At 36.2% G+C, this 20,046-nt stretch overlaps 1 protein-coding gene across 5 annotated transcripts in view; it reads right to left on the reverse strand.

Moving 5' to 3' along the window:
- Positions 1-20,046, reverse strand: part of DCAF6 (DDB1 and CUL4 associated factor 6) — a 52,916-nt gene that overhangs the window by 11,626 nt on the left and 21,244 nt on the right. For 3 of the 5 annotated variants that reach the window (XM_072421877.1, XM_072421860.1, XM_072421868.1), the window contains exons 9-13: positions 19,385-19,478; positions 19,100-19,219; positions 16,227-16,430; positions 10,910-10,966; positions 661-772 (exon numbers count right to left, since the gene is read on the reverse strand). In XM_072421877.1, the coding sequence (XP_072277978.1) occupies positions 661-772; positions 10,910-10,966; positions 16,227-16,430; positions 19,100-19,219; positions 19,385-19,478 (587 nt within the window). The remainder of the gene's footprint in view (positions 1-660; positions 773-10,909; positions 10,967-16,226; positions 16,431-19,099; positions 19,220-19,384; positions 19,479-20,046) is intronic. The other 2 variants (XM_072421892.1, XM_072421883.1) reach the window with 1 other exon arrangement.

A 20,046-nucleotide genomic window follows, 5' to 3' on the forward strand; every position in this document is an offset into this window, starting at 1 on the left:
AATTTTGGTGCAGTTTGCAGTAGCCTCACCACATGTGGCAGGAAAGCAGCCCTTGTGTAAGCTGTCTTAAGTAATTCAGAGCTTACATTGTGCTAACTTCTCTCATTCCTGAAAATGAAAGCCGCCTGGGTGTTGCTGGCTTTTTGTGAGTAGTTGACCCAATAGAACCAGGACACTAAATCCTCTGCTTAGTATGACAGGCAGTAAATTTTTTAAAAAGAGTTCAGATAATGCAACCTACATATTTTCCTCATCACTTGTTCCCATTGGAAGATGTTTTACCTTTGTTTAAAAGGCAACATATTGTTCAAAAAATTTAAAACTCACAAGCTCTAAATTCAAATGCCACCACAATAATGTCTGCATTAAACATGCACTTCCTTCCTGTATTTGTGTGGTTTCCTCCAGGTGATTTGAATTTCAAAACACCCTGGAAGGTTAATTGGCCAATTATGATATATGACATTTGACTGTAAGTTTCTTTGGCTTGGGCGGAGGAGGAATTTTAACATTATAATATACAAATAATAAACTAAAGTTTACAATGCTAAAAATAAGTGACCTTAGTCCAAATCTTAAAACTTTTCCCTAACTTCAGACATTCTTGTTTACTGTAAATCTTGGTTCTCTTAAGAAATGCATATAGTAGAAAGCACTTACCATTCATCTGTGAAATCAAGTCTTATGGTACTTGTGGTAGTTCCTTCTGTACTGTAATGCAGCTGTAACACTGGTTCACTTGTCTCACTTTCTGGTCTTCGTTTACCACTCTCTGCAAAGTTGAAAAAAAAGTAATAAATTGAACTGCATCAGTGCAAGTGAGCACCAATATTGTTTATCTCAGGACCTAAAAATTCAAGACAGATGACCACACATCAAATTAGACAATGAGTGGTATACCCTAACGATAGCTTAAAATATTTCAACAAATAGTTGCTCCTTTTACAAATCAGAAAAATCAATCAGAAAGATAAAAAAAAAAAAAGGAAGAAAAGGGGGTATCAAGAAGGTACACAACATAACAAGCGCACCTGTATGGTAGAGTGTAAGAGAGAAGGAACAAAAGGTAGCCGGGGAAAAAAAAATTCCACCCAGATGAGGGTTCATATCTTCTTAAAATAGTCTGATAGTCTACCTTCATCCAAAAAAAAAAACCCTTAAATACCAAAATACATTTTTTAACACAGATACATAAGTCTGTATAAAAAGATTTAAAAAAATGTTAATAAACGCCAAATATAAAACATATCAGCTAAACCGGTACTATAATGATGATGTGTTGATCAGTGACAACAATTTAAAACATACATAAAGCAAATGCCACGTCCCAAATTGTATAAACAATAGAGAAGTATCCATGCAGAAAGGCAGGACTTTTAAGGCATGTGATATAATAGAAACATATTTGGTAAATTATCACTTTAAAAAACAAGGTAAAATATTGTCATTGTCTGTAAACAAGACAATGCAACAATGCACATCATAATTACAAACTTTCATATGGTTGAAAGAAGTAACAAAGCATTATATAGCATGTTGAAATATAATATATAGTGTTATATCATTGACGCGTTTTGCGGTGTATAGCCGCTTCCTTAGGCCGGGAATTTTAGTAGCGGCGCTATTTCAATGAAAAGAGAGTTTCAGCAGCCGAAAAGGAGTTTGTGATGGTATCAAACGCAGGTAGGCAAAGGTTGGAGTATCAGCAGAGGGATTTCCAACAAACATTTATAAAGTGTAAATATTGGAACTAAATAAAGTTTTCTTGCCAACACCACCAATAAGATTAATACCACATCAATGTACTACATAAACTCCAACTGTATGTAGGTATATTACATATCCCAATATATTTAAATGGCCATTGTTTTATGTTTGGAGAAACTCTACAGGACTCATATAACAAAGCTTCATATACTTAAGCTATCCAAAACTTTTAATCAGGACAATCAAACACTAACAATTCACAGTTCTACAAAGCAAATTTTGTAAGTAATTTTGCAAGTAGTGATCCTTATACAAGAATAGCGATGGCAATATAGAAAACAATGGCGCTTACCAGCTAATTCACTTGAAAGGAGTTTGGGGTGGTTTCAAATCCTCAAATATCAATTTAGAGTATCCCTGGAGTCCAACTTAGCCACCTGCATCCACACCACAACATGCACCGGCTCCTAATGAAGCCGCAAAGTAACGAGCATGGCGTCCCACGTTGTGTGGGACCTGCCCCTACGTCGCTAAATCTTTCCCAATGTAAGGGATAAATCGGGTATTAAAATTGAATGGGAAAATGCTCTTAAATCTTGCTCTTGCTATTGTTTAAATACTATAATGAGGAAATCTGAAGGATAGAAATAGAATTGGACAGCTGTTATGCTGAATATGCTGACATATTGTCTTCTGAACAATTCGAACAAAAGAACAATGAGTTAAAACTTTTTTTTTTTTTTGGATAAATTCAACTTATAACTCAGCAAGCTTTTCTAAGATCAGCAAGCTTTTCTAACAGGGAAAGCATATAAATGGCAGGATCCACACAAATATAAACCCTTTAGACCAGGGGTGTCAAATTCAAATACACAAAGGCCAAAATTAAAAACATAGACAAAGTCGCGGGCCAACCTTGAAAGGTAATGAAAAAATTGAGGAAAGTATTCCTTTTCATTAGATATAAAACCTTTTCATATGGAGAGGTTTTGTTTTCATTTAAGAAAAAATCTTATGCCTCTTTCTCTATTTGTAGCCTTCTGAGTTAAATTTCAATGGTAACCTTTTCGCACAGGCTAATAATAATAATAATAACAATATTCTTCTATGAAAATCCAACCATTCAAGTCCATGCCTTGGAGTAGCAAGGAAAAGTACAGCTGAGAGGGAGTGCTGGAAATGCCAGACTCGGCAAATGCGGAACTAAATTTTATGAGTGGCCCACTGCTGAAACTCCCTCTTCATTGAAATAGCGCCGCTACTAAAATTCCTGGCATTATTTGCGTCTATAAAACAGTCCAATGCGGGGCCACGCATAGGCAGAGAACCTGCTGGTCTATAGACGTGAGTGATGCCGGGAATTGTAGTAAAGGCTCTATTTCAATGCAGCGGCAGGCCAGCTGCAGTTCATATTTAGGATTCATTTGGGGGCCAAAATAAAGGACGTTGGGGGCCAGAGTTTGACACCCCTGCTTTAGACATCAAAGGAGAGGTATTCAACAGTACTCAGACAGCTGGAAGTGAATTTGACAGTTCATCTCAGGTCACATATAAAACCACAAACTCCTCTACTCCTTCTACCTAAATGAAACAAGGAATTAAGAGACAGAAAGAGGACTACTTGAATAAAGACATACAAAAACATGGGAAGCCCCAAAGGCACAAGTGATACACATCAAGATTCTAGTAGAACCAACACAGATTCAGATATTGACACTTCTATTAGAACTGTGGGTCACACGACTAAAATGGACACATCACTCAATTCAGCACTGGAATCCACACACCTAGACACTAGACCCAAGACAAGCACAAATACTTTTTTAGGCATGGCATCCTCTAAGACCATGACCCCAAAATTAGGACCAAGAAACTTCAGTTCACTGTAAAATTATCCCCGCACAAGACACTCTTGACGTTATTAATCTATCACGATACTAATCGTCCAATATTCAGAGGGAAGTCCTCAAATTAGGATTATGCTTTTGTCCCACTAATAAAATAGATAAATTCGAGTTTGTAAAGGATATTCATCAATTCACTAGGAGAATCTTTTTCAAGGTACTGTTCAATAAAGAATCTATACAGAAACAGGGTCCCTCAAAAGAATGGTTGGAGTTCAACTAAATTGACTTTAGAGTCATGAGAGACTTGATCCAATTAGACAATGAAAACTTTTGTGACTATGATGAAAATGGGGATTTGTTTCAAACTCACCCACAAACATTACTATCTACTTAAAATCCTATTTGTAAAGCCATTCCTAAATCTACTTGATTCTCTTGATTTAAAACAGAATCCTAATCTCTATGCTTTAGTCCAACAAGTATCTAAGGCAGTATTGGATTGGAAACCCTCTAAAGGAGAACCTGGGAATTTAACTAAAAGTCAGTTGTCAGCCATCCCAGGTTTGGAAAAGAATCCAGCTATCATAATAAAACAATATGACAAAAGTGGGAATGTGTTACGTTGGATTTGTACACAAGAAAGTGACTTCCAGATAGAAGCCCTTGAATTACAAACTAGACTTCTATTAAGGGGTTAGTCAGAAAACACTCAAAAAAGAATATAAAAGCTAAAACGTTTTCTCGAACAGTTACTGCAAAAAAAGCCATAAAAAAAAGCTTAAAAATATCATTACTAGATATTTGCAAGATCATCGAAACATGAAAAGTATAGTTGAAAAATTTGGCCTTTGTTGAAAGCAAATTCTGAAATAGACATTATCACCTATAGAAAACTGCCATCATAAAAAGACAGACTAGTTAAAAGTCATCTTAAGGCAGACATGAATACTTCACCCTTGACGGACAGTAACGTGGGAATTTATCCATGTAAAAAATGTAACCAGTGTTAGTGGATTCATTTTTAGTATTACAAATACATTTGTTCCTTATTGTTATCTGAACTGTGAAGGAAGTTGTATATTTAGCGTTCTGTAACTGCAGGCGATACTATATGCAAAACTATTAGAAGTTTAGGAAAAAGAATATATGAGCATGTCTACAATGTAACAAGTGGTAGAATTATCGCTTCACTGAGTTATCATATGGGCACATGTCATATTTATAATGCCAATGAAATGAGGTTTATAGGTTTGGATCAAGTACTTCCCAATGAAAGGGGGGGGGGGGGGGAACTTGGTTAATATGCTATTAAAAAGAGAAATTAGATGGATCTTTACTTTAAAAGCTGCAGAATATCCAGATCTCAGTGAGATTATTAGGTATAAACCTTTCCAGGAATTGTATGTTTACAATACCAGACTTGCTTTAGATATATGTGTATACATCCCTTACTGTAATCAGCATGTATATGTATACCTCGATATTGTCATATCTGCTATATATTGTTTTGTCTTGTTGCATGTCGTTCATTTTGCCTTTGCCCCTATATGTTAGAACACTCTCTCTTCTATTATCACTCCATTATGAAAATCCTCGTATTTACATTTGCAATATGGTGTTTCAAATGTGTATGTTGTATATTCATCTCTGGGGCACAGAGAAGTGCAAAGCCCCGCTCCCTCTATCTTCCCTTGTTGGTAACTCTATCTGGGAGAATGGTAGTGATCAAATCGGCCAGCCTGGTTGTTGTGGTCCGATGGCGGCATTTATCCAATGCTGCCCGGTCAGTTGCGCCCCGTGTGCCACGGCACCATGCAGTGCTTTTTTGCCTGGACAGGTAAGAGGAGCAGTGCTCTCCCCTACGTCATTTTGACGTGTGGAAAGCACTAAGTAGCGTAGTTTCAACCCGCATCGCTAGGCGAGCCGATGCATGTTGTGGTGTGGACGCAGGCAGCAGAGTTGGACTCCAGGGATACTCTAAATGGATATTTGGGGATTTAAAACCACCCCAACCCCCTTTCAAGTGAAATAGCTGGTAAGCACCATTGTTTTCTATGTTGCCATCACTACTCTTGTATAGGAATCACTACTTAGCAGAATTTGCTTTGTGGAACTGTGAATTTTTAGTGTGATTGTCCTGAATAAAAGTTTTGGATAGCGTTATGAATATATGAAGTTTTGTTATACAAGTCCAGTAGAGTTTCTCCAAACATAAATCAATAGCCATTTAAATATATTGGCATATGTAATATACCTACATACAGTTGGAGTTTATGTAGTACATTTGATGTGGTATTAATCTTATTGGTGGTGCTAGCAAGAAAACACCAAAACCTAAATTTTTGGTTCCAATATTTACACTTCATAAATGTTTGTTAGAAATCCCTGTGCTGATACTCCAACCTTAGCCTACCTGCGATTGATACCATCATATGCTCCTTTCTTGTATGAACTCGCATATGTGTTTGGGAAGAGATATTTTAATCCTATGCAATGTATCAATGCTACCAGCATTAGTGAGTAGTGCTGCATGTAAAACATATAGAGAAATTGTATTGTCAGAATTTTTCCCTGTTCAATACATTGATATATCTGTTAAATTCTAGGTCTCTCAATGTGATTCATCCTGAGGAAGCGGGTATACACTGCAAAACGCGTCAATGATATGAGACTATATATTATATTTCAACATGCTATATACAGGTAATGCTTTGTTACTTCTTTGAACTATATGAAAGTTTGTAATTAGGATGTGCATTGTTGCATTGTCTTGTTTACAGACAATGACAATATTCTACCTTGTTTTTTAAATTGATGAGTTATTAAATATGTTTTTATTATATCACATGGCTTTCTGCACGGATATTTCTATAGTGTTGAAACCGGTACTATAGTATAGGCTTTAAAACAAACATTACTTTATTATTTATTTTTACCTGCAAATAGCCAAACACCATCTAAGTTACCAACTGTGTAATGCTATGGTCAAAAAACAGAGAGAATAAATTGAAACTTAAAGGATCTTGACCCACAGATGTTTTTACTTATAAAAAAGATTCAGTATATTATAAAAACCCATTTAAAGTTGAATTCAACTAAACGCTGGTAAGCTTTTTACTAAAGCAATCTAAGTGTAATAATGTGAAAAATGCAGTAAGCCCAAAGCAATAATTAGCTCTAAGTTTAAGGATCAAATAGATCTGTGCAATGATGCTGGTATTGCTGGGATTTTGTTATTGTTCTAATTATTCACTCATTCATAATTAAACTAAAACGACTGACCTGTAAGCAGACCAAAAACACATTATGACTAGCTGCTTTTTATGAAGAATTTTAAGTTTCCTGAAAATACAAAAACTGTCCAGACTCACATTTACCATTTTTATTCTCCTCCACTTATGTTACACTGATTTTCTTTTTAAAGTGAAAAAACACCTAATATTATTATCCAGTATTTATATAGCACCGACATATTATGCAGTGCTTTACAAAGTCCATAGTCATGTCGTTAACTGTCCCTCAAAGGGGCTCACAATCTAATGTCCCTATCATAGTCATTAACACAGTCTAAGGTCAATGTGGAGGGGAACCTAATTTATCTAACTCCATGCAGTTATTTTACCTAAGCATTTTTTTTTTCAAATAAACTGCAATAAAGTGTTCTGTGTAGTTGCTCTGAGGGAGTAAACACTGTGAGCTTGATTTATTAAAGCTCTCAAAAGCTATCAAATAGCAAAAGACTTCACCAGAAATCCATTCCAGGTTTGCTGGATTACCCAAGTTCAATGATGAAAGTCTATCCTCTCCAGTCTTGGAAGGCTTGATTAAATCAGACTCGGTGTTAGAGGAACCAAGAATATCAATACAATATCCTAATATTGAAGTTCTAAATGCTGGTAGATCTGCATTTATTTCAGATGCAACAAGCATTCAGTAAAGCATATAAAGTAACTTGTACTGAGATTATGGAAATTAGTATATTAAGAATACAATTTCAACAGTGAGTTTCCGGACGTGTCATGCTTATTGTGTGGTTTTAAACACCTTCTTGGAAAAAGCAAATCAAGACTGTTAATTTCAGCCTGATTTAAGAAGTATTGGGGCCAGAGACAGCAAGGAAACCAAGATAATATAGAGTGTTAATAGAATCTCCAATATTGCTTTAAGAATAGGTTTCCTTTAATGAGAAGCTGAACACTGAAAGCTCATCTTTGAAAAAGGCAAAGATCAAAGAATAGGCCTCCTTGCTGCTCCACGGTGCAGCAGCACTTTAGTAGCAAGGGTTTTAGTTGGAGTTAGTCTGTATGAAAGATGACAAATACTGTGCATATTCTCAATCTTAAAACTTTCGTTTTTACACTCATCAATATGAAAAATGTGCGCCATGTTAGCATCAGCAAAATAAAATGTGATGCAAGATCAGTGAAGAACAGAAAACACTGCAAGGCTTATGGAACCATACAAATATAGACACTCGTCCTATATACGGCAAAGATGCGAACATCAGAACAAGCTCAGTTGCTATAGTAGACTTGAAAGACTTCACTAATCTTCTATAACCTTTTCGGATGGACACCTGTGCAGCCCACTAAGCCAGTGTTTTGTTTTTGTTTTTTAAAGCAAAGGGTTTTCTGAGAAGCTACTGTTGTCTCGGTAAACCATGGAATAAAAACATTCAAAAAGTCTAGTATCTTAACTTACAGTACCTATGAGAAGGCTTTGGTAGTTTTAGGGACCTTCTATTCCTGCTATGTGAGCAATACATATCTAGCTTTAACCTCCCAACCGTTAAGCCCGAACTTTTCCGTGCTAAGAAAAGTTGCAATTATCGTTAACCCCGAACTTTTCTCACTATATTAAAATCCCCACTTACCTGGTCCCGCTGTGCTCATCCAGCGTCGTGTCTGTGTTCCAGCGTCGTCCTCCAGCGTCGATCTCCCTCTCCAGCGTCGGATGCCTTCTCCTATACCAGCGGGACCGGTAAGATGCCGGCCGGCTTCTTACCTGGTCCCGCTGATCATCCAGCGTCGTTCTCGTTCCAGCCCTGGGTGATCTCTGAAACAAGAAGCCGGCCGGCGGAGGAAAAAAAGCCGGCCGGCTTCTGTCTGCGTGCGTGATGACGTCGGCGCGTGTGCGGGAAATTCAAACTCATTCATTTATTTTGTATTGGATTGAATACAAACTCCTGTATCCAATCCAATACAAAATAATTAAAAATAAATACAAAGTATGTATTTTGTATTGGATTGGATACAGGAGTTTGTATTCAATCCAATACAAAATGAGAGTTTGAATTTTGTTCTCATTTTGTATTGGATTGAATACAAAGTCCTGCATCCAATCCAATACAAAATAATAGAAAATATATTTATGTGGTTTTGTCTATAGGTATGTGACGGACACTAGGGAGGCGTTTTAGAAAAATATATTACTATACAGTATACCGAATTATCGCATTTTCAGTATTTTTCATTTATTTATGTATTCTTGTTTAAGCTGAATTTTGTGTTTTTCCTTTAATTTTATTAAAAGTAATTTTTTTTTTTTTAAATGATTGTGTGTTTCAAACATTTTTTATATTCATTATATCTACTAGACCCCTATTCGGACATATTTCTGTAAATTACAGGTCTACAATTTAAAAAAAAATTTCATGAAAACCTGTAACGCTTTTGGTACAGAAATCTAGACATCAGTGTAACTCCCAGGTGGTTAATACCCACAAAACTCAAAACAAAAACAAATACAAAGAAAGACCTAGGGATTATGCATGTTCAGGTCAAAGTAACTGGATCACAGATTATCCCAAGGAATTTCACAGCTATGAAATACCACTTGAAATAGCATGTGCATTATGTACAAACACACACTAATAGCCATGCACTCTGCAACATGGTTTGCAGATAAAAATTTTGCACATACACCGTCACACCAGCCTGTACCAAGCACATTATGTTAAAAACTTAAATAACCTGCATTATAGCCATGAAATACTACAGTACTTTGCCCTGGAATTTACAAGTAGTATAAATTTATGATTATATTATACTCTGCACAAATTAACATATACAAGCCATATTAATGGTGGACATGTGCTTGTGTTTTTGTGTCTGCTAAAAGCCACATGGCCACAGGATTATTGTGCTTAACATTTTAAGGGCAGCTAGTGTTTCCTCCACCAGTTTGATCTTTTACACACAGGTTGTAACATTGTGATGGTTCATACAAATCTAGGATTTTGATTTTGAAATCTAGTTAGGTACCTAACAGTACCCAAAAGACACATGCCAGTCCATAAAAGATTGTAATATATATCTTGTTGGTTAAATGTAACCAAGGCATAAAATGTTTCCTATTTGCGTTGAGAGTAAACTCACATACTGTCTTTATATATAACAATGGTTTACCATTTAGGGTTTAAAATTGGGTTATAAAATGATCCTGCCGAAGCAAAGGAGGACCTATGACAGCTGTACAGTATACATTTAAAACTGTATGATACAGACTTTACTGCCTTATTTAACAGGAGGGAATCCTTGAAATAAATTTCAGGTCTCCAGTGAACCCCTTCTATAAATACTATACCCACAACCCACAGTACATTAGCATTGTGGTCAATCGGAATAATGCCTTTTTACATTGTTGACCAGTAAGAAGAATGTCACCCTTACAGTTAGCCTGTAATTATTACTTGTCACTCACTGAACCCCTAAGCAACCTCTCGAAGAACCTTGTTTGAGAAACACTCACACAATATATAATGAACGGCCATCTAGGCATCTCTAGTAAGTAATGTAAAATAAGGGACTCCTCTTTCTTGCCTCATTTTTATACGTGCATACACATTTCGACCACACACAGCTCCCGAGGCATACTTTGACAAGGCATGCTCAGCTCTGGTGCTTTAGTTACTCAATGTTATACAGAAACAATAGTCAGTGACTACAGGCATACATTTGGTTACCAAAATAAAAAACACTAAGCAGCAGTTTATGTTTGAAGAACATATTAAAAAATATATATTTATGTTTTCCAGTAATGTTTCCAAGAATATATATATATATATATATATATATATTTATTTATTTATTTTTTTAAAGAATTATGAGACGTGTAAAGCTCCCATAAGAAACATCTTGAAAAAGTCCTCACAAATATGAATTTGTTTTTGTAGGTATACCAAACAATAACTGCAGTTATGAGAGCAACAGAAATGCACAATTCTAATTGGTTATATGAATTAGTAAATCTATACCTTAAATGCTGTAAAGCTTTAATCTAAAAACTAAAGCAACAATCAAAAATATATATAAAACCACACGTATACTATACTGCTACTTTTGTATACCACGCACCAAGTCCTTCGTCAATTGACATGGATCCAAGCTGTTTGCTAATCACAGAAGTGGAATCTGAAACAAGAGTGATACTTCAGCTAGCTTGAACAGAATTTAAAGCTGGGGCACTTCAAATTGGAAATCTACTTTTCTTGACACTAGTTTAAAAAAAATTCTTAATATAATTTTTAGCAGAAGCAGGGGTTTAAAAAACAATTGAAAAATTGCTTTTTAAGTGTTAATGACAATGATAGAAATCTATACTAACATTTTAACACAAATTTGAGCTGCTGAATGCTTTGGTTTGAAGCACCTGGTAACTCCCAACCTGGCTCTGTTCACACCATGTGTTTTAACCTGGCACTGAGACAATGCTAAACTGATAAGACTGCACACTCTAGAAAGTTGCAGATCTTTGCCCATCAGAAAAGCTAGAATTCAGGTGTAACAGGTGGGTCTTAGAGGCTGATGGAAACCTATACTTGAGGTTTATACCTGATTCACTTACCTGCATACCTGCCATGTACACAGAAAATTATGTGGGTACCAAACTTTATTCTATGTATACCCACAGATTTTTCAGGTATTGTTGGATAAAATGCTGAACTCTTTCCAGTGTAAGTAAGCACCTTGCTTGCTTTGCATGCGCTCTGAAGCATCTCACTGTATTGTAGACCAATAGCTAGCTACAGAGCTTATAGCCAACATCATAAATATGAAAAGTATAATGTGTGCAACATATTCAAAAGTATCTAGGTGTATCCACGTATTGCATGTTACTACAGTAAAATGGACCAACAATCTATTTACTAAACCCTACATTCAGACACAGTAATAATTATCTGAAATGTAGACCATAAGATTAATATTCTAAAAACCACAATCTGCATTTAACCTTCATGCTGTGGGAACATTTATCTACATTAAGTTGTGGAACTAGGAAGCTAAATCAGTCCTAATTTAGGAATAAAAGTCCACTGTACAACAGAACATTATCTCCAATGCAGTGTATGGAATGGTACCTCACCCAATCCTTCTCTGCAAAATAAGTTGCCTCTAAAAAAAAATATTAAATGATTAAATAAAACCTATTTTCATTGCATACTTTTTTTGGAGACCATAATGATGTTGCTGGGTCTTCATGCTTCCATATAAAATACAGGTAGTCGTTGAAGGGACCAGCAGGGTGTAGCTTCCTAAAAATCGGAATCTGTGGCAACAATCACATTTAATACTGGGCATCCTGACCAAATAAGTAATATAAAAAAAACAAAACAAAAAAAAAAACCAAGGTAGATATGGCACAATAAGGCTAGGGAGAAAAAGGGCAAGATTGTGCTATAGTCATGTAATGAGGGCCCCATTTGACTAGCTGCACCACCCCCTATATCCCCTATTTTGTTTCAACTTTCTAATGCCTCCCCCTAGTTTTTCCCATTCTTACAATGTCTTTTAACCAGTGTAATCCTTTCTAGAAGTGTAGTAGTGTAATCAACATAAAAATGGTAACTTACTAGGCTTTTTCACACACTTGCAAGTGGATGGAAAAGACTAGCATTGTGCCAATTGTTTAAAAAGAACACTTGGACTAGGTACACACATTCAATATTTGTCCTTGGAAAGGATCTTTCACTATCCTTTCCAACGACATAAGATGCAAGATGCATGAACAAGCGCTGTACATACAGAGCCGTACTGATCTATAAGAGAGGGGAGGGGGGAGAATGTCAGAGCAGCACACAGCTGTGCTTTCTCCCCTTCACTTTCATTATGATTGTTCATTGTCCGTGGATCCACCAGGATGGTCGTCGGAAGGACGGACGACGAGCACTGTACACACGCCAGATTCTAATCCGATATCAACCCTGAGGCAACTATCGGACCAGAATCATCTGACGTGTACGTAGCCTTACAAATCTTGCATAGTGGCAGTGGCCTGCAATTTACCAGTGAAAGCGCCTAAAACCGCCAATAAGAAATAAACCATTGTTCACACTGGCAGTGAGGTTGCAGTGTGGTTACTGAACATCTGTCTGATAACAGCCAGAAAGCTGGGTGTAAAGTGAAAGCTGCCAGGCGAACTGCCAAGCAATCTGTGTCTGGGGAGAACACTTCATTACTTTTAGTGTCCCACTAGGCAGGTTTACACAACTGTAATCATACAGAATTATCTCAAATTGTAACATACATGTGTCATTAAAATATAAAGGACATATTCTCAAGCGGCATACAAAGATTAAAAGAAACTTACAGATGGTCCAATCCATTACCACTTCATTTAAATGAACCTTGGCTTTCAGGACTAACCTGAGAAGCTGAAAGGTATTTTCGTAAATTGTTAAAAAAAAAATGTATCTGTAAAAATTTGTACAAAAAGGTAAAATTCATAAACTGGAAGACTAATAAATTGGCTATTGCCTCGGGAAGAATTTGCAGTCTAACTGGAGTTGCATAAAATCCTGATTTGAGAGATATTTCTAATGGTAAATACTAATATATCTTTGGTTATTTTATTGGTAATGCACAGATTTAGTAAAGCATGTGGTTCACCCAGCAAGATTACTATAGGTCACCTAAAATTAATCATTATATCTAATCCCAAGAAAAAAAAAATGTAGTATATTGAAACTTACCGGACCATAGAAAAATGTTGTCTCTGTCCAAATATTTATGGACCTAACTGTATTTTGTATGTTTATTTTATCTGCAGTAGGACCCTGCACCCAGAGAAGCTGGGTTGTCCACGGTGCAAACAGAAATCATAGAATCAGAAATTACCCCACCCTTCCTATTTTACAGCAAAACTTTTAATAAATAGTCTTCTTAGCCAATAGGGACCACATCATGAACAGACGATTAAATAATCTGGTGACAATTATTTAAGCCACATTGGACCTCGCCACGTTGTACCACCGAGGTGCTTTGCAAATGATCTAAGCATGCAGGAACCTAAAAGGGATAGTCTTATGGTATCATTACTGGTCAAATTTATTGTGCAAACTGGTTTATTAAAAAGGTGCATCAAGCAATAATGTGCAGTTGTCCAAAACAACCAGGTCTCGACTATATTCCATTAAGTGTGTTTATAAATGGTGAAAATGTTACTTCTTTTGGTTGCTATGTTCTACTTAAGCTGTTTAAAGTTCAGGTCCTAGACTACTTTTAAAAGACTTTTAATCTCACAATCATACACCTCCTATGAAGAGAATGAATATATGGACAGTGTTAAGAAATGGTGCAATTTACATTGTGAACTTTTACCTGCATTGCAAATGGAAGCAAGTACGTACATCTTCCGTCAGAATGTTTTGTAGGAAATGCAGGTTAACTGAGGTAAGTCCTTTTAAACACATGAAAACCGATGTTAATGTGAGTTCATGCACTTCTTTGTACTGAGAGAAATATGTAAGTTGTATATTAACAAAAACTACAAAAATGTATAAAAGACGGCAGTGAAAAAAAAAAAAAAAAAAACTAAAATGTTATTCTGTTCCTTTAACACACTTCTACCTGCTGATGAAAAAGTGAGAATAACTGTTATAATGGAAATTAGCGACTTCTATTGCGGACCTCCGTCTGAAAGTGATTGTTTATAGCAGACTTTATACCAACACAATACTTTCAAAGTAACTACTTCAGTAACACATGCATTTCCATTAAGCACTTCACTTGCATTACGATCGTTCGTCATCCATCCTCCATGGATCCGCCAGGACGGTTGTTCGAACGATGGACGACAAGCACTGTACACACGGCAGATTCTTGTCCGATATGAGCCCTGAGAGTATTATCGGAAGAGAACCATTGCACGTTTCTACGTAGCCTAAGTAGATTAGTAACTCAATTGGCAGAATGTCAATATGATATCTAGAATGTTCAGAAATAAAGGGAAGCCATGGTGGCCTCCAATGTTTAATGAGATGATCATTTCAGCCTTGAGCACCTAGTCATAGGGACCAAATCCATCCAGAATTTTAAAGAAGTATACATAATGTTAACATTGAATAAACACACATATAAGTACCCTGAGCGTCTCTTGCACAGAAATTTTTTTTTTCAGTTTGTTTAAAACTGCTTACAGAAAACAAAATAATTCTTTTTCACCAATATGGAAAGACTTAGAAAGCACTAATGTCAAGTGCTGGGAATTATTTAAAAATAGACATATCACCTGATTAATCTTGGGTAGATATCTATTGATCTATGGCATGCTTTACAGAAAAAGTTGCCTGTTCTGTCACCTAATGAAATCAATATACGGCAAATGTCGCTATATATTGTACTAGCTACCTGCCTATCTCGGACTTGTGACTTCGACTGTGAAGAAAGTCTGTGATTCTTGTCTGCATGAATGTTCCAGGTCAGTAATGCATAAAGGTAAAACACCAGCATATTCAGAAGTAGTAGGATCAATTACTTTCAACAGATGGAAACTGACTACTGTTCTGAGTGGGATGGTGGAGACCACAGAGCAGAGATGCTACTACTGGATGGTGTTTTTAACTTTACAAATTATTTATCTGTTCTCTCTGTAGACTCACCCTCAAAGAGTTCCACGGTGGGAACGTTCTAAATGTTCTTGTAAGCACTTATTTTTACCACAGCAAGTACTATCCCTCCTTGGTATGGGGTCCAATAATGCAACACTAAAAGTGAGCAGTAATATTAGGACAATTTTAAAAGTGATTCTTCTCAAGTAAATCAAATTTTGTCACCTGTAAAACAATGTGTGTGGTTATGTTACAAGCTAACCATATGTGTAAGGTTAACCCCCTTAGCGGTAATCCCGAGTGTGACTTGGGGTGGATTTTTCATGTAAAAAGCAGTAAACTCACTCGGTGTCGCTAAAATCATAAACAAAAACACCTTGTTCCGCTGGCTTCTCCCCGGCATCCTGCTAGTCCCTGCAGGTCCTCGGGACACGTCTTCTTCCTCCGATCTCCAGCCAGCAACTGCAGAGATGATCCCTGGGGTTTCCTGATGACGTTGGTGCCGGCAGGAGGAGCCGCGGGACATTCAAATAATTTTGTATTGGGTTCAATACAAAATAGCTCTACTGAGTCCAATACAAAAAAAATTTTTTTTTTTTTTACTATGCCTGCACATTGGTCCCTACTGACTTGAATAGAGCTGAAAATCAGGACTGGAGGTCCTAGGTAATATGAAAACATAGCTGTCCTAAAGATACAAATATAGTAAATACTGCTAAAATTAGTGAGAGATGGAAAGATGGTAGTAAAAACCTAGAAGTAGTTAATAAACACACTGTAAAAAGATTTGAATATTTAGCATTTGATCATTTAAATGGCAGTGTGGTAATGTGCAACATTATTACCAGAAAGGGAAGCTGGGCTGTCTGATGAAGAACTCTGTTGATGTGCAGCTTCATCAGGAGATAAAAAAGTATGGCTTTCTCCAATATCTGTACTAGTAGGTGCATTCTGATCAGAAGGGGGCTCTGAACTTCCTTCAGCTTCCCCAGCCTGGGATTCTGTTGGGTTGGTGGTGGCTGAAGCCGAGGTGTCTGGCTGTGACTCTCCTGTATTTTGCAAAAAATAAACAACTAAATAAAATGTAAATACATCTCTAAATACTTAAATTATTAAATAAACAATTGAAAACAACTGAAAAGTGAAACAAATTTACAGCATTTAAACTGGCCAAATAGATTTTACAGAAAGAACCACCTAAATCGTGTGAATATTGGCTTTGGGGTCTACGTGGCTGTAACAATGCCTTGAATGCAGACAAACTAAAACACACAGCATGCCTTGTGGTCAGATCACCACACCTAATGGCACTTTCACTATTCAGATTTATTAAACAAAGATAAAAACATTAACCTACATGGATGCATTTCATTCAAACCTAGAATTACAGTGCGGCATACCTGTGTGCCTTGCCTTCTTCTGTACCTCGGACTCAAAACAACAAATGTAAATAAAACCTATCCCTTGCTTGACTAGCCACACTGAAGCTGTGTTTATTTATAGAGAATAGGTCAATCTGCAGCACACAAGCAAAAAAAAAAAAAAAAAAAAAAAAAAAAAAAAAAAAAAAAGAAAACATACAAAAGATGGTGGGGTTGCAGAAAAATAATTATGGCAGTAATTTCTAAATAAAAAAGAATAGTTTATATATGACCAAAGCAAAGGACACATCTAGTTAAGCTCCCATCCCCTATCACAGAGAGAAATACTGCTCCTGATTGTGGGAGAATTTATATATATTTAAAACTTAATAACTTATAATATATACAAATAAATAATCTAGTAGCTACTTATTGTATTATTTATTGTAGTTTTAATGTGTAATTTCATTACTTCCATATTATCTGTTGCAGATCGTAGTCCTATCAAAGCATCAATTTGTTTTTAGATTAGAACAGGAAACCAGGAGGAAAACCACATATGCAGGTCACTCTTGGTGGGAAGGGACCCCACTAATGAACATCACATTTTGTTCTTATTTGTATCTAAAATATTTAATGCTGTGTCTTTATTCTAAATCAATTCGCAAATGACATCAAAATAATGAATAAAATTGTAAAGTTGTAAAGTGTGTAATACCCATAAATGTCATGTTCAAAAGTCAAATAAGGGGCTTCATAGGTGTCAAACAAAACTAGGGCAGTCCTGTCAGGCAACATAGTTCCAATGTTTAATAGGTTGTTAACTTTTCAAAACACCTGTGAGAAGTTAAATAAATACTTTTTTTGTAAATATATGTAAAACAACTTTTTTAAACTAGGGGTTGGGGCAGTCAGTCAGCTGTATAAAAGGTGGCATATTGGTTTTCTTTTCAATACTTTTATATTACACAAGATGAGCAACTTATATAAATACGCATGAAAGATCATTATGCTTAGTAACTGTTCATTGTGAATTGTCCTTGCATTATGGAAATCACTGCGCTATAGTTACTGTTAAAGCGTACCTAAACTCAGGAATTTCACTTTACATAAAAGGGTAGACAAAGTAAAAGATATGTTGTTTGCTTTTCTTTTTTTTTTACATGCAACACCCTTAAAAAAGAAAAAAAAAGGGTGCAGCACCTCCCCCTAATTCAATAAATAGCAGCGCACAGCCTCCCGGGATACCTACTACCTACATCACGCAGCCCAGGAGGCGCTTGGGTGCTCCCTTCTGCACATGCTAGAGCATCTCGGGCATGCGCAGAAGGAGCCTTTTTTTGTGCAAAAAGAAAAATTTGCTGATCTCTCCCATGCATAGTGAGATCGGCAAGTTCATTTTCCAACCTATGTCACCCAATCTCGTGCCTGGGTCGGGTGATGTAGGAAGAGGAGGTGAAGATGGCGCCGCCCCGAGCGCTGGCTTGTGACGGATGCCGGGACGGTGCGGGACCCGATGCAAGACACCTCCAGATTGGTTCGGACTGCCCTGCAGGATTGAAGGGAAGTGTATTTTCTTTTTTTTTTTTAAACCAATTTTCAGTTAAGTTCCTCTTTAAGCTGTTACAATGTAAATATACTCATGGATGTTTTATGTACGTGTTAAAAACATTTTTCATGTTACAACTGTGTATATTCAGAACCATGCCTTCTCATAAAGCCCGCCCCTTTTTCTTCAATGTGTTATGGCAGTTATAGTAGCCTGATCCACTGAATAACGCGCAGCAAGTAATGAACGGTCTTTCATCCTGGTAGAAAACATGCATCCTTCTAAACCCTCTAAATGATGACACAATATTTTCACCATGCTAAACACAGAGTTTGTAACATGGACACAACTTTATTTTCTTTTGAAAGAAAATTTTATGGTCTATATGCTGGCCCTCTTTACACTGTACCAAAAAAAAATTAAAGCGCTATTTTATCTTTCACCAATCTATCACAAACACTTGTCAAAAAGGGTACATTCAAGAACTAAAATTAAAACTAGACATGCTGAATGTTATCTGGCTACCCAGACTGATTTTGTCATTTTTCTTAAACCCTTTTTTATACTCCTATTTTATATTACAGTACTAAAAGAAAAACAATATTATACATATTCATCATTTTAGGCTTTTATTCACATTTTTCGATTTGTAGAAAATAATAAAAGCCATTATATAATAAAGATACACAATCAGAAGTTTAAAAATTTAAAAAAAGTTAAAAAAAAAAGAAAATTAACCCTAAAAAGGAGAAAAAGTTCATTATTAGCATTTTATTTACATGGGTAATGGAAATACAAAAGAATGCACCTCTATTAGGAATCCTTCCTCTTCTCCTGCTGCTTTGCGCAACCTCACTTGCTTCTTCAAACCATCTTGAAAGCATATCAGACATTCTTTGCATGAGCGATGCATTGGTAGCATTGTCACCTAGAATATACATGACCTTTAATTTCACTGGGCAAAATGTCATTCTATATAACAGAAACAGTCCCATGCCTGTATACACCAAGGGCTAGACACCTTACAAAAGATGCTGCACAACCCAATACAATAAATAATTCATTAAGAGTTAGAAAAGTTTGAAGTTTATACCATCTCTTTCTCTTTCACTTTCAGGTCTTGATCTTGGCCCTGTATCTGACCAATCTCCACGTAACCTAAGGCGTTTAAGTGGTGGTTGTCGAACCTTTACATGTAAGGAAAAGATGAACAAAAGATTAGGAAATATTTTACTGCTGCTAGAGTGTAATATGAAGTACTTATAATTTACATTATTATTCACAAATAAATCACCAGAGGTCCCATTTTGGTATAGAACAGTTACTTTAAGTTATAGATGTCCCAAATTAAGTTGCTAGGAGCACCAACTGATGTAAAAATACCCTGTAATACTTGGACATTTATGTTCTCCATGCACAAGCAGATTAGGCAAGCTGGTAAAACTTTGTCTTCTACAGCCTGATTGTTAACAGGTTTAACAGTCTAAAGTCGTATATGGGCTACTTACAGTCTCAGCAATGGATGGAAATTAAAGCAAATATCAAAACATCTAACAAATATTAGTAAATAGGCTAGGAAACTTATAGCCCAAAAAGACTACCTATCTCGCACATCATCATCCCTTAAAGACATGAAAGGAAGCAGACAGCACAAAAATACTTACTCTGGTGGGAAAAAAAGCTGCTCTAAAAACCTATGGTATCCAGTTTATTGGTAAGAAAATATTTGTCAATAGTAGAATCATAGCGTAGGAA

This window comes from Pyxicephalus adspersus, chromosome 1, assembly GCF_032062135.1.
Source record: "Pyxicephalus adspersus chromosome 1, UCB_Pads_2.0, whole genome shotgun sequence".
NCBI lineage: Eukaryota > Metazoa > Chordata > Amphibia > Anura > Pyxicephalidae > Pyxicephalus > Pyxicephalus adspersus.